This window comes from Gracilinanus agilis, chromosome 1 (genome assembly GCF_016433145.1).
Source record: "Gracilinanus agilis isolate LMUSP501 chromosome 1, AgileGrace, whole genome shotgun sequence".
In the NCBI taxonomy this organism is placed as follows: Eukaryota; Metazoa; Chordata; class Mammalia; order Didelphimorphia; family Didelphidae; genus Gracilinanus; species Gracilinanus agilis.
Genome location: NC_058130.1, coordinates 384,932,823 through 384,948,338, shown reverse-complemented (window position 1 = coordinate 384,948,338; position 15,516 = coordinate 384,932,823). Strand labels below are relative to the sequence as shown.

Sequence of the window (15,516 nt, the reverse complement as noted above, 5' to 3'; positions counted from 1 at the left end):
AACTCTGAGGTATCACCTCACACCTAGCAGATTGGCTAAAATGAAAGAAGGGGAGAGTAATGAATGCTGGAGGGGATGTGGCAAAATTGGGACATTAATGCATTGCTGGTGGAGTTGTGAACTGATCCAACCATTCTGAATGGCAATTTGGAACTATGCTCAAAGGGCTATAAAAGTATGCCTGCCCTTTGATCCAGCCATACCATTGTTGGGTTTGTACTCCAAAGAGATCATAGATAAACAGACTTGTACAAAAATATTTATAGCTGCGCTTTTTGTGGTGGCAAAAAACTAGAAAAGGAGGGTATGTTCTTCAATTGGGGAATGGCTGAACAAACTGTGGTATATGCTGGTGATGGAATGCTATTGTGCTCAAAGGAATAATAAACTGGAGGAATTACATTTGAACTGGAAAGACCTCCAGGAATTGATGCAGAGCGAAAGGAGCAGAGCCAGAAGAACATTGTACACAGAGACCAATACACTGTGTTAAATCGAATGTAATGGACTTCTGTACTAGCAGCAATGCAATGATCCAGGACAATTCTGAGGGATTTATGGAAAAGAACGCTACCCACATTCAGAGGAAGAACTGCAGGAGTGGAAACACAGAAGAAAAGCAGCTGCTTGAACACACGGGTTGAGGCGGACATGATTGGGGATGTAGACTCGAAACGACCACACCAATGCAATGATCAACAATTTGGAAATAGGTCTTGATCAATGAGACATGTTAAAACCGGTGGAAATGCACATTGGCCAGGGGTGGGGGGAGGGTGAGTGGTGAAGGGGAAAGTAAGAGCATGAATCATGTAACCATGTTAACTTTTCTAAAAAATGAATATTAATAAATGTTAAAAAAAAAACTCATTCACGGGTTGAATATTTTAGTAACCACATGGTTTATTAAAATACAGAAACCTAACTGAAAAAGCTGTAACAATTAAAAACAAACAAAAAGAAACTACAGGGAAGCTTTCAGGTAGGCAAAGAAGCCACTTTTGCCTGAATGGCTGGCTCCCTTCATTAACTCTTCTTCCCAGTCAGTGGATTTGGGTAAAGAGTAAGGAAAGAGATTGAAGGTTTGGAACCTACCAAGATCAGCCCAGCAAACAATAGGAGAAAATGGGATGGAGAAGAAGCACTGGGTTTTGGACCTATCTCTGATTTGTCACTATGAGTTACCTATAGAGCTGCCAGATCTCCCTACCCTAGTGTATCCAGCTGTGCTCAAAGTCAGGAATTCTCTTCTCAAAATGCAGAACCTTACCCTTAAGAGACCCATTCTCATTTGCAGTCTAGTTTAGTTCCAGCTGAAATGTGGCATTCTGAGATGTCAACACTAACAGATGCTGTGGGAAAGTGTTCAGGGCTGTTTTAAAATCCCTCTGTAAGCAGAAAGTGTGATTTTTCATGGGCAGGGATGCTGTACTCTTCCTTCTGGCCAGAGGTTCTTTGCCAGCCCTACCAAGTGGCCAGAAACAGAAAGACTTCTAAAATGGGGAGCTCTTGGTGGGAATGGGCCACAGCCTTGAAGCACTGCAGCCTTGACCCTGTCTGACATTCCCCAAGCTGGGAACAGTGGCTAACAAGCTAAGGGGGACCTTGGAGAACTATGGATAGTGACTACAGCTGAGATCCAGAGGGAAAGAACTAATAAAGTGAATGACCATTGGGATGGAATCAGACATCTTGGTGGATGCAGGACCAAATGGAGCTTGAAATGGCCTGATGGCTACTATGAAAACTGCACCAACAGGAAGACTAAACAGAAGGTAGGGCCCACTTCTAATGGTTCTTCTCCATCCATCTTCTGTGATTACTTGCTTGCTGGGCTAACCTTGACAAATTCCAAACTCTCAATCCCTTTCCTTAATGACTTCCCCAATTTGAGGTCTAGGAAGAGGTAAGGAAATGATTTAGGCAAAGTAGCTTCTTTACACTGGCTAATGGAAATGTTTTCTATGTTTGTTGCTATGGTACAGCTAGAATAATAATGAGCATTTATATGACACTTGAAGGTTTGAAAAGCATTTTACATGTTCTCATTTGATGCTTACCCCAACCTGTGGGGCAGTTGTGATAAATATCCCCATTTTATAGATGAGGAAATTCAGGTAAAGTGCTAAGTGATTTGCCCAGGATCATACAGCTAATAAGTGTGTTAGGCAGGACTTAAAATTAGGTCCTCCTGACTTTGAGCCCAGTATTCTCTGCATTATGCCATTAAGTTGCTTTACTTTGTGATCAGATATTTTTCAGCTGCCTTTGACTCTTTGTGACCCCATTTTGAGTTTTTTGGCTGTGATTTGCCATTTCCTCCTCCAGATCACATTATATATGAGGAAGCCAAGGCAAATTTGCCTAGCGTCACACAGCTAGTAAGAGTCTGAGGTCAGATTTGAACTCAGGAAGATGAGTCTTCCTCACTTTAGGACTGACACCCTATCCACTATGCCATCTAGCTGGCCCTTGCTTTATTTTACCTAGCTGTTAGTTACTTTGCTGTGTTTTAGTGGCCACTAAAAAGTAAGTCACATAAACTTTACAAATGATGTTGTCCAGTAAGAGCCTCACCAAATTTGGGATGGGGGCCCAAAAGGAGAAATGAGAGGTTTCCTATTCTAGTGTTTCTGGGAAATACTCTCTATTATCTACGACCTGATCTGAATCTACAAGGGGTGGGGGAAGGATTGGAAAGCAGTAACTTAAGCATCCAGAGACCATCTGAGTGTCACATAATGCTCCTTGGGCCCTGTCACACCACAGCAGTCTTCCAAACATCTGTGAGTTCAGTGTTTCACGACCCGCTGAAATTGGTACAATCAGCTAGAACATTTTACTTACTCCCAAACCCCTGCCTAGAATACCATGTTGTTACAAACAGCCCCCTGGAGCCTATATCAATTATTTTAAAAGTTATAAAAGCATCAGCGGGAAAAGCTGGAATTCAGGGGATACATGACAAGCTAGAATGAAAAGAATAGATAAATAGGAGGTACACCTGCAACAAACATGGACTTGTAGTGTTTTTTTTTAAATTCATCAGACCATAGAATATTGGAATAGAAGTACCTGAGAGATCACCTAGTCCAACTCCCTTATTTACAGATGAGAAAACTGAAAGCAAGGGAGAAAAGTGGCTTGCCTGCTGAGAAGCACACAGTAAGTGGCAGAGTTGAGAATGGAACCCAAATTTTCTTTTGTCAATCTCATTGCCCTTTTCACCACACCATAGTTTCTCAAGAGCTGCAGTCACCACTTACTTCTTGCCTTTTTCATTCCAGACTACACCTCCTCACAAACTTGCTCAAACACCCATCAGACAATTGCTGCAAAAAAGAGTATTTGGGTATTGTAAATCCATCTGTTCCTTCCATTCTAGTTTGTCATGTGTCCCCTGAATTTTTGCTTTTCCTAATGATGCTTTTACAATTTTAAAAATAGCTGGTACAAGCCCTCTTTAGAACAAAATGGGCAGCAGAAGCACTAATTCACCTGGGTACCTCTTCAGATATTCCTGGACATAAATAAGCTGGTTAGACTATAACTTTTATTTTACTAGAAAATTTATTGACCTAAAACCTGAGAAGGACAATAGAGCCATCCTATCAGAAGTCAACAACTACCTCTCTGTCCTCTACACAGACCTTTTTCATATTTCTCATGATAACTCTCCAGAGCAGATCAAAAATATATGATTTGAAAAAGGAGTCACTTCAAGAGCATCTCATATTCTTAGAAATTAAACCAGAAGTATACTCTTCTTTAGCTGGCTCCATGTTTCAATAGAGCATTTTCTCAAGTCGTGGCAACCAATAAGCTAATGCCTCCCTAGTCTGGAAGCTGGAGTGGAGCTTTCCCATCTACCTACCTGGATACTATACAGATGGAAAAGTTCATGGCAAGTTCCCCTGTGACATATTTCATGGATTTAGTATGCCAATAATAAGCTCAGGATGTCCATACATAGACCCAGCTAAGTGCACTCATGGCAAATGAACACCCAAGCTCAAACTCTCTGCCTCTCTTACTCTGTTACACACAAAGGCACATACAGAGACAGAAAAGAGGTAGGGTAATCAGCACAGATAGATGAAGTAAAAGGGATCCAACCTCGGAAATAAAAAGGCCTGAGTCTTATGTTTGACATACTGATTGTGGAACCTTAGGCAAGACAGGTCTAGGCAACTCTCTAAGGCTACAGTCTAAGACTCTCCTAAGACTTTACTTCTCTGAAAGAGACAGTACCAATCTTCATTGGTAAAGAACAATTTCCTATACCAATGAATTCCCAGATCCAGATCCTGGATCCTAGCCTTCTCCCCAACCCAACGGCACTAAGGTCAAGCTTATTTTCAAAGAGACGAAAGAATATTAGGAGCAATATATTTACAAAAATAGTGAAAGAAAAAAAATGATCCTGTAGAAAACTTGGCAGGAGACTCAAACTTAGCCAGATCAAGCCCAGATCATTTATGCATGAAACTGGAGAAAAGGCAATAAAGAAGTACAAACTGGAATAGATTTGTCAGTGTTTCCATAGTAACCTATTCTCATCAGCACCACATTTCAACTGTGATACTTGAATATTCAATATTCCATATGAAGAAATAGAAATTAATAATAATAATAACTGATAATTAAATAGCACTTTAATACTTGCACAGGAGGGGTCTTACAAATATTTTCTCATTTCATCCTCACAACAACCCTGAGAAGTAGATACTATTATTATCCCCATTTTACAGATGAAGAAATTGAGGCAGAGAACTGTATGCCCAAAACCACATAGTTAGGGAATGTTTAAGAGAGAATTTGAACTCAAGTCTTTCTGATTCCAAGTTCATTGTTCTATCCACTATGCAACCTAGCTGAAATGACTCTTAAGAAGATGAAATAGAAAAAGTAGCTGAGCCTGTCCAAATATACACACAAGAAATTCATGCTGGAGGTGACACAAATTTAAAAACACAAAGGGATCTTAGCTGTATGATTCTGGGCAAGTCACTTAACTCCAACTGCCAAGCTCTTCTTGACAGAAGGAAAGGTTTGAAAAAAACACATAAAGGAATAGACTTTTTTTTAATTTTTGAAATAGATTTTCAATATTTCTCAAACAGGAGAGATACATTGATGTACTCAATGTAAAGTATCATAAATCTTCTTACTTCTCAAAATAGACTACTAAGAAAATATTTACAACTACCAACCCATATGTCCAATTTTTCTTCAACTCTTCCATGTATCTATACTCATACCTCTAGAAGATTTCATAAGAATTACCTAAGCATTGAAGGACTCCTTGATTAAAAAATGTCTGAAGAGAAGGGATATATTTTCCAGAGATGATTCCACATTATAGACCACATCTTCAAAGTCTCATAATTGACTGAGGGGTGCAGAGAATAGAAGCTGCCACTGTGTTTTTTTGAATCACAAAAATATATGTACTCAGTAGTGCAAAACATAGACTTAATGGCTCTACTCCATTGAGGTTTCTCCCATGCATATATTAAAATTCTACCAATGTCAGATAAATGAAGTTACAGAAAATGAAGCTACATCACTTTGATGATCCTCTGTTAACCAATAACAAATGAGACTTTAACAAGGAGTCATATGCTTGTTGAAATGGCTCACACCATCATGGAAGAGGTTGTACAGCAAGAAGAATCCCAAATATAGTTTATGTCTCTTTTTCCACTGATATGGGTAGAAGCACTCCCATATAAGTTCCAAAGGAAGTAAGTATATATGGGCAGAGAATGGCCTCTATCTAATTCCAGAGAAAATGCAGAAGATCCAAAGGATTAACAGGAGTCCATGAACAGAAAGAGAAAACATAAACATACAAATGGCCTCATAAGCTTCCCTTCAGAAAAAGCACTAAATTGAGCATTGCCAATAGAGCAAACCCTTAATAATCCCACTTTCCTATGGGATCCCACAAATCCCTACCTGACTCATACTGCTATCCAGTGTTTGAGATTCCCTTGAAGGCAATCACATTTTAAGGCAGCTCAATAACAAGCACCCTAACATTCCAGTCTCCTTATTATTGCTCCCAAAAGATCAGTACAAAAATTTAGTATTACAATGCTCCCCTTAAGGCTTTGGTTCCCCTAGAAGGGAAACACACTTTGGAGCTATTAGAGAGCAAATCTCTTTCTCATCAAACCTGCACTGACTGTCTAAATAACTCAGTGAAAATGAAAATGGCAAAGTCCTGATTTACAATGGAAATTTCTTACTTGACTGTAAACTCATTGGGATGGCTGACTAATTCATTTCTGCCTTTGTATCTCCAGGGCCTGGCACATAATAGGCAGTTGAGTTGATATATGTTTGTTGATTGATTAATCCATCTTCCCCTCCTTCCAAAATGGCTTTAACTCTTATTGATCCTCTGGCTAACAAGGACACATGAGCAATCCTTTTTATTTCTCCGAGGGGAATTCTGCTCAGCAACTTTCCTTCTCTCTAGAAAGTTAGATCTTTAACTTCTTGAACTTTGCTGTTACTCAAGAGGCAATTCCCAAGGTTGAATTCATTCTGGAAATTTCTCTTTTCTGGATGGGAGACTAGATTCTGAGATAGGTAGCCTAGGAAATAAGAATTCCTCACCTGTTCCCCAGAAGTTTGGTATATGGAAACTGTCCATGAATCATCCCTTTCTGACCAGTAGACAAGCATGTCTGTTCTTACAGGAACCACCTGTTGTCATCTCTTAGGATGGGAAAATTCTTTCTCAAGTCATCATTGACTATTCCTTGGGTCATTGGCAGAGGAGAAAGAAAGAAAGAAATCCTTTTTCTACCTGCAACTGTACTCCAAGAAAAAGAAACATGCGAAAAGGGCCAAAAGGTGAAAGCAGACTTATTTTGCTACAGAATCAGTGGTTCCTCCGACCAGAATTCATCCTGTTAAGTTGCAGTCTGCCAATCCCTTTCAGAGCAACACCAATTTCTGAAAAGCAATCAGGAGCTATCTATGTCCTCTTAAAAAGCCATCAACACTGGAATCTGATTGCAGATCAAAGTGTGCCATCTTTCACTTTATTTCCTTTGTGAGTTTTTTTATTGTATTGTAATACATGTATCTTCTATCATGGCATGGAGAATATGGTGATACGTATTGTATAAAAGCTCTGGTATAATCTCTATCAGACTATTTTCCACCTGGATGGGCATGAGGAGGAAAGAGAAGAATCTTATTTGCAAAACGTCAGAAACTGTTATTGCATGTAATTGAAAAAAAAATAAAAGAAAGTCTGAGGCGGTAAAAGTTATCAACAGGCATATCCACATTCATCAAAGTGATCTCAGACTCACAAAGACACTGGGACTGTCTCAAGTTCTTAATGAGATTTGGAAGGATATTTCCTAGATGAGAAAATCTGGGAGCCTAATCACCATGTTCATACCATGGAGATAGTGAGGGGTTTTCCCTTGCTGTTCATAAAGCCTAAGAATGATCCTTTGAAGAGAAATAGTGTTCATCATTCAGATTCTGCTGCATTGAATGAAGGAAAACCTGAAAGAGGCTGGGAGCTGTCCACAGCTAGGACTGATTTAGAGAAACAAAGAGGTAGGGATTATATCACCCACAGAGGGTTCAGGCACATCCAGCATGTAGAATGTGATAAATTGTATATAGATACTTTGGCTATTTTTCAGACATTCTCAAACTTCCATGTTCCTATGCTCCAACCTCCACCTCAGACCTGGAACTTAAGTTCCTGCTTCCTGGGTCCTAGTTGATGAGTGTTCATCATATCTTTCCCAACCCCAGAACCACTAGGCTACTTCCTGACCACCTTCATGCCATGCTAATGAGCATGTGCCCTTCTCTTCTGTTCTTCCCTTCATTTTCCAACTTTAGCTCTGAGACACTAATTGAATAAATATTACTATTCCTGGAAGGATATGTAAAACAATTGTCCTCTGACTCAAAACATTATCTTTGTGGCATTCCTGTTCAAAATACCTGGACTATTGAGATGTGTTGTATTTCCCCTATTGGAATGTAAGCTCCTTGAGGGCAGAAACTGTCTTGCTAGCTTGTATTTTTGTACCCAGCACTTCACACAATGTACATTGTAAGCACTTAAGACTGCTTTTTCCCTTCATTTGTTCTTTCACTAATTCAAGCTCATTCTTTGATGAAGTTCGTTTGTTTTTGTTTTTTTTATTTTACCCTGACCTCAAACTGGATTTACTATTTGCCTTGTGGGTGGATTATTAACAGTACTGTTCTGTGTTGTTTGAAGTGGTTTCCCCAGAAGATTCCTTGAGAGTAGGAAGTATGTCTTATTCTCATTTTACATCTCAGTAAAATTTAACATTGTAAGAGCTCAGCAAAATGGGCTGACTGTTTAATCTGTGTGAGAGAATGTTGGTGTTACCTGTCCCATGAAATCCGTGAAGAAGAGCATGTTGGAAAGGAAAGCTGTCCATCCAATGAGGTGGCTGACACAGAGATAGCGGTAATGAGGAGGCATGCTCAGAATGGCCTTCAGCAAAGACCTCATGGTCATCTTGATTTGAGTCTAAGATAAAAGACAAACCATGAAACAAAAGTTGGCTTTTATAGGATCATAAGGTCATCGATTTTAAGCCTATGGGGCCTTAAGGATTATCTAGCCCGATCCCCTCATTTTGTAAATGAAAAAACTTGAGACACGAGATCAAACAGAGAGTAAATGGTAGAATCAGTCTTCAAACCAAGGCATATGAGTTTAAATTAATAACTCATTCAATTGTGGCACACTGCTTTGTAAATCTCAGAATCTGGAAGACTGATTGTTATATACTGGATGTGCTGGTGCAAACTCTAATGAGAGGCACTTTCTTTGGACAGCATCATCTAAATAACTCATTATGTCTATGAAACACCCCTAAAGGAGCACATGGCACAATGGAATCAGGAAGAGCTGGGTTCAAATCCTGTCTTGGACACTAGCTATGTGGCCCTGTACAAGTCACTTAATTTCTTAAGGCTTAATTTGCTCATCTGTAAAATGGAAAGGGGTTAAAAAAACACTTCCCTGCATTCCAAAGATTAAAGATAATTGAGGCTTTCAACAGGATAACTAATAGTAAGACCCCTTTCCCACATGCAAGTGATATGTGAGGCAATCTAAGGTGGGCAGTGGGCAAGGCACTGAATTTAGACTCAGGTGAGACCTAGATTGAAATCTCACCTCTGACTTTTATTTTTTTAATTTTTAAAAAATTTTTTATTAATTTTTTTTATTTTTAGAAACATTTTCCATGGTTACATGATTCATGTTTTTACTTTCCCCTTCACCCCCTCAAACTCCACCCCCCATAGCTAACTCGAATTTCCACTGGTTTTACCATGTGTCATCAATCAAGACTTATTTGCATATTATTGATAGTTGCATTGGTGTGGTCCTTTCGGGTCAACATTCCCCAATCATGTCTGCATCAACTCAAGTGTTCAAGCAGTTGCTTTTCTTCTGTGTTTCCTCTCCTGTAGTTCTTCCTCTGAATGTAGGTAGCATTCTTTACCATAAATCCCTCAGAATTATCCTAGATCATAGCCTCTGACTTTTACTAGTGATGTAACAACCAAGGATCAATCTCTGAATAACCTTAATTTCCTCATCTTCTGTGTTAAAATTGTAGCTTGTTCTGGTCTCCTTCGATCTCACTTTGGCTCTAGGTAGTATGATAAGTAAATTTATAAGTAGTCAGCATTAAGGGGCAAGTGTAGGAAGTAAGATTGCAAAAGGGAATCTGTAAGTCATGTATAAGCCATCCCAAAGATCAAAGGAAGATTATTTATAAATTGTATCATATATTAAAGAAAAAAATCACATCCTGGAGATATGTGCTCATTCAGAAGAAGCCATCTAATTGAACCAATGATATATAAATCTCAGATGAGTTGCAGATATCCACAGAAAGAGCAGCAGAACATAAAGTGGTACTGATAACTCTGAGATGGCATGGATATGTTAACTTTACAACTTGGAGATGATCTGGATATGTTCACGAAGCTCAAGGGTGGCACAGATAAGAAGCAGTCTGTTCCCTCCCCCGCCCTATAAAAACAAGATCCCAAACTCCTATCTTCTTCTATTTCCTAAAAGTCCATGCTGCTCAAGTGCTCCAAACTCCAATCCACCACCATGTAAGTGACTCATTCCCTTCCCATCATCTTCCCTATCATCCTTTACCACCTTGTCCCTATCTCCACACCATCTGCCTCTGCACCCCTTTCCTCTGTTTGCCTCTGCATTTTCCATGCCTGTTTGCCCCCTATACCCTCTGTGTTTTATTAAAATGTTATTGTAACTTTACTTCCCCTTGTCATTACAATTTCTCCTGGTGAGTACTCAAAGGACCAGCCATGCTTGTCCTATTTAATAATTTCACAAATTGATGAATAATTAATCCTCAAAATGGAGATAATGAAGTTGGTAATATCTAACTTGCAGAGTTAATATGAGTTTCAAAGAGGTAATGAATATATAAGAAGCACTTTCCAAATCTTAAAGCCCCATAAAATGTTATCTATTGCTATTATGAATACATAATGCTCAATGAGTACAAAAGTAGCTTTTTTAGTCCCCACTTGTGGCAGAACCCTGTAAGCATGTCTGCTACTATTGTTGCCACTGCACTGGAAACTCATCTTTTGTCTGGATTTTATCCTTTTTTTAGTTGAATGCCCAATTTATTGATTTGTTCTTTCTCTTTTGTTAATGAAAGCATTTAGATTTCCTGTAAGAAATGCTTTAGCTGCACTCTGTAAGTTTTGGTATGTTGTCTCACTATAGTCGTTTTCTATGCTGGAAATTTCTATCATTTATTCTTTTTGTTCTTTGGGATTGTTATTTTGTCTCCAATGAATTTATAATTCTTTCTTTAAGGGTCCTTTGTTGAACATTATTTTATTGTACTGAGATCTGTAAATGATGTATTTAATATTTCTGACTTTCTGCATTTAAGGTAAAGTTTTTAATCTCCTAGCACATATTTAATTTTTTAAGGTACCATGAATGGCTGAAAAATATGTAAACTCCTTTCACACTTTCGCAGTGAAAATTGTTCTTAAGCATCATTTATCTGTTGGGTGTCATGCCAACTCTTCCTAAATTCTATCTCATAATGATGATGATGATGATGATGATGTCACTAAGAAATATTTATATATCACTATTTAAAGCTTGTAAAGTATTTTCTATGCATTATCTCACTTGATCCTGACAAAAATCCTGTAAGTTTAGTAGTAGTACATTATGGTTATCCATATTTATAGATGAAGGAACTAATTCTCAGAGAATTTAAGTAACTTGTCCGTATTCAGTACCGTCCACGGGCATGGTTGTAATTATTTTTATATTTATTTTTTATTTTTATTTTTATTTAATTTCTTTATTCTAAGAGCCAGCTTATACTCTGCTTTGCTGGGATACTTCTGCCAGACCTCTGTCTTTCTAGGGAAGGTCCCCATGCTATACAGTAATGAAAATTTATAATTATCTTACTGGCTACTATTGAGATGTCCCACAAATTAATACATTTGTATTTATGAGTCCCAAGATAAATCAGTGTTCAAATGAAAGATAAGAGGGAAAATAAAGGAGATGATAGAAAATCAGTCATAGAATGTTACAACTAGACGCTCAGAAAATGAAGTTCAAAAGAGGCTCTCAGCATCTGAGTCTTCTCTGTCCATGCATTCTTTCATCCAGCATGGATTCTGGATTTACTTGGAGCAAATCACATTGTCTAAGGATGAGACTTAGAAAACATACTTCCTGTCTTTGTGAAATTAACAGTGGAGTAGAGAGAGAATGGGCAGCTCAGTGGTACAGCAGATAGAATACTGGGCTTAGAATCAGGAAGACTCATTTCCTGAATTCAAGTCTGACCTCAGACATTACCAGCTGTGTCACCCTGGGCAAGTCACTTAACTGTTTGCCTCAATTTCCTCATCCGTAAAATGAGCTGGAGAAGGAAATGGTGAACTACTTCAGTATCTTTTCCAAAAAACAATACATCTGACAGTCAGATGCAATTGAAAATGACTGAACAAAAAGGGGAGATCACACATACAACTGGAGATATAATGGAAATATCATACAATTAAGTCCACTAAAGATTTGCAGAATAAAGTGCTATTTGAGGTATAAGCTCATTATCAAAGAAGGCCTGTGGAAGAGGTGACATCTGAGCTAAGCTTCAAAAGATGCGGAGGAATTAAATGGAGGCAGTGAAAGAGGAAACCAGCTCCTTTCTTCAATCAATGCACAGATTCAAGATTAAAACTGGACAACAGGTGTTCACTTTTGCTTCACTCATTAATTTAGGCTTCTGCCTGGGGAACAATATTCAGCCCATTTCCTTGCTCTCTCCCAAATCCATTTCTGCTTTTGTTCTTAAACCCACATGAGCTTTCAAATTAGACGTGTTATTTTAGTAAGTCAGGCATGAAAATTCTCAGCTCTCCTTTGGGTTTTGAAAATGAAAATGAAAATGAAATTGCCCTTTCCTCTCTAGCTCCCTAATTTCCTTGATAAAGCCATGAGAAGCTTTTCAATAATTCTCAGCACATTTTAAAGTCCCACGAAGTCTGTTAATCATTGTCTAATGAAGGTTGCAGTGGCTACTCTGTGAATCAGTACAGGGTATTAAACAAGAATAAAAGGGAATGTAGCACACATACATACACTAAAATGACAGATATATTTAATAGCATTTAGGATTGAAGATGAGGTATAAATGGGTCCTAAAAATTCAGGACCCAACTCTCCAACAAGGGATCATGATTTTCAAATTACATAGACACTCTTCATTGTGAAAAAATAACTGCTTTAAAAAGTATTGTTCCTGGACCTAGCTATGGCTCCCACACAGAATGATTCAACTCTCTCAGGAGTTCTACTTTGGAAGCCAGGGATGTTTGGGTGTTTGGGCAAAGGTGCATTGTCCTGCTCTTTTCATTGAAGGTGACACAAAAGCGTCCCAAACCATCAGAGCTGAGCAGTGAGCTATTTACCTAGCATGCGCGTGATTCACATCTCCTGTTGATTTATGTGATATTAAATGAATTAACATCTGTTGGAATGGTATAGAGACTTTTAAAAGTTTAAATCTTTGCACATGGCTGATGTTATTTTAAACTTTTTAAAGCCCTTGTCACACACACATATGATTTCATTTGGTAGCCAGGATTTACTGACCAAGAAAAATAATGATTAATGAAATCATTTCCAGGAGGTATGGAGAATAAAAAGAAATTTTCAGTGATCTGTATTGAGGGGCAATGTTGTTATTTCTGCCATAACCAAAATGCCTGTACTGATATCTATGTGTAAAAGGCTTTAGAGAAGAAGAGGAAAAAGAACTCAAAAAATGCATCTCCACACTTCAGTCTATCAGGAATAATGAAGTGTTCCCCATCCTTTTTTTTCCCCTCCTTTTATTAGCTAGATCATCCTGTTGAGACTAGATGAGAAGTGCAGCAGCCACTCATGGATCCAGTCCTGCTGCTGATTGATATGGAAGCTTTTTTTTTTAAATTGAACTGTCTGGGGGCAGCTGGGTAGCTCAGTGGATTGAGAGCCAGGCCTAGATATGGGAGGTCCTAGGTTCAAACCTGGTCTCAGACTCTTCCTAGCTGTGTGACCCTGGGCAAGTCACTTGACCCTCATTGCCTACCCTTACCACCCTTCTGCCTTGGAGTCAATACCCGGTATTGACTCCAAGACAGAAGGTAAGGGTTTTAAAAAAATTGCATTGTGCCTTGCTATGTAAAAAAAAAATAGATCCTTAGGAGGCCATAGAGTCCACAGATTCTTAAAAACATCAAGCGTTGCCATGTTAAGCCTTATTTAGCTCCAACGATATGTACAGATGTGAAAGATTATCTAATTAAGCAAAATCCAGTTTATAGTCACTGTTTTTATGTTTCTGTAAAGCTATAAATCCTTTGCATGCAATCCTATTAAATAACCAGTATCTTAATGATAAGTTGTAAGGAATAATCCTAATTATTAATTGACTAAATAATTATGTATGAGAATCAGTAATCAACAATAATATTGGGAGTAAAATAATAAATTAAAAATCCCTCGAAGTACCTTGCAAAAATACCTTTGCCAAAGGGAGTTAGTACATGTCTTTAGTGTCTTGAAATATATCCAGTCTTCTTGAAAAAGCGATATCTCTTTTGACTTCAAAACTGTGAAATAACCTTGGCTGTTACTATATTGAGATAGGGGGACTACATGATCCCCCCTTTCACAGGAAGACAAGAAAACAACCTGATCTTCTGGAAGAAAGAAACCTTCTAAAAGGGTATATTTTGATTTTCCTCCTCTGAAGAAACATTCAGCTTACCACTCCCCTTTTGGAGGAGAGGGGATTGTGTAATTTGACTTTTTTGCATAAACTATAAAAGAATTTGGCAGTTCAAATCTCAGGTCTCTGGCCAAGCTGGAACTGATCTAGACCCTGACATTTTGTAATTAACAGCTCCTACAATAAAATTTCAGTTTGAGCTAAGATGATTGCTGCCCAATATTTATTTTTCTTTTTATACAGCTTGGCACAATGCAATTTTTAAATAAAAAAGCAAATATACCTTCAGTAGGCTGAATTAAAAATGTGTTTTAATGTATATAGATGTCATTGTGATTCATAAAATATAGTATATCCAGCTCTAGTCTCTCTTCTAAATTTTGGTCCTGAATTACCATTGCCTACTAGAAATCTCCACTTGGATGTCCCCAATCTATCTCAGACACAACTTCTCCATGATGTCCTTAGACTAAGCCCAACCCTTCCACCAGACTGGCTGATGTTTCACCATCTTGGATTCATGTTCCTATCTTTTCTCTCCTTCACATCATGTATCCAATCATTTGCCAATTTTCTTCCAACACAACATCTTACATTCATCTTTTCCTCCACATACGCATCACTTCCTGAGCCAGGACATCAACTCTCATCAAGTCATTCCTAATAGCCTCCTATTTCTCTTTCTGTTTCCAAGTTCTCTCCTCTCCAATTCATCCTCTAAACATCTATCCAAATACTTCTTTTAAAGTACAAGGGTCCATCTATTGCACATTTCTTCTCAAGAATCTTCGGTGACTCTCTACTGCTTTTGTAATCAAATACAAAGAGATATACAATATATACAAATTTATATATACAAATACACAGCTAGGTGACCAGGCCTAGAGAAATGAGGTCCTGGGTTCAAATAGGACCTCAGACACTTCCTAGCCCTAGTGGCCCTGGGCAAGTCACTTAACCTCCATTATCTAGCCTCTACCACTCTTCTGCCTCAGAACCAATACACAGTATTGATTCTAAGATGGAAGGTAAGGGTTTTAAGAAAGTATGGCACCAAGGATTAGATTGTCATATATATATATATATATATCATACGTGGCATGTTTGATATTTCTACTATATATATATACATATATATATACATATATATATGTATATATATATGTATATATATATA

General features: G+C 38.2%; 1 protein-coding gene across 2 annotated transcripts in view; it reads right to left on the bottom strand.

Annotated features, from left to right (window-relative positions):
• SLC45A2 (solute carrier family 45 member 2) overlaps positions 1-15,516 on the bottom strand; it is a 61,003-nt gene that overhangs the window by 25,590 nt on the left and 19,897 nt on the right. The window contains exon 4 of one of the 2 annotated variants that reach the window (XM_044657789.1): positions 8,408-8,551. In XM_044657789.1, the coding sequence (XP_044513724.1) occupies positions 8,408-8,551 (144 nt within the window). Of the gene's footprint in view, positions 1-8,190; positions 8,552-15,516 lie in introns of those variants that run through there. The other variant, XM_044657790.1, reaches the window with a different exon arrangement.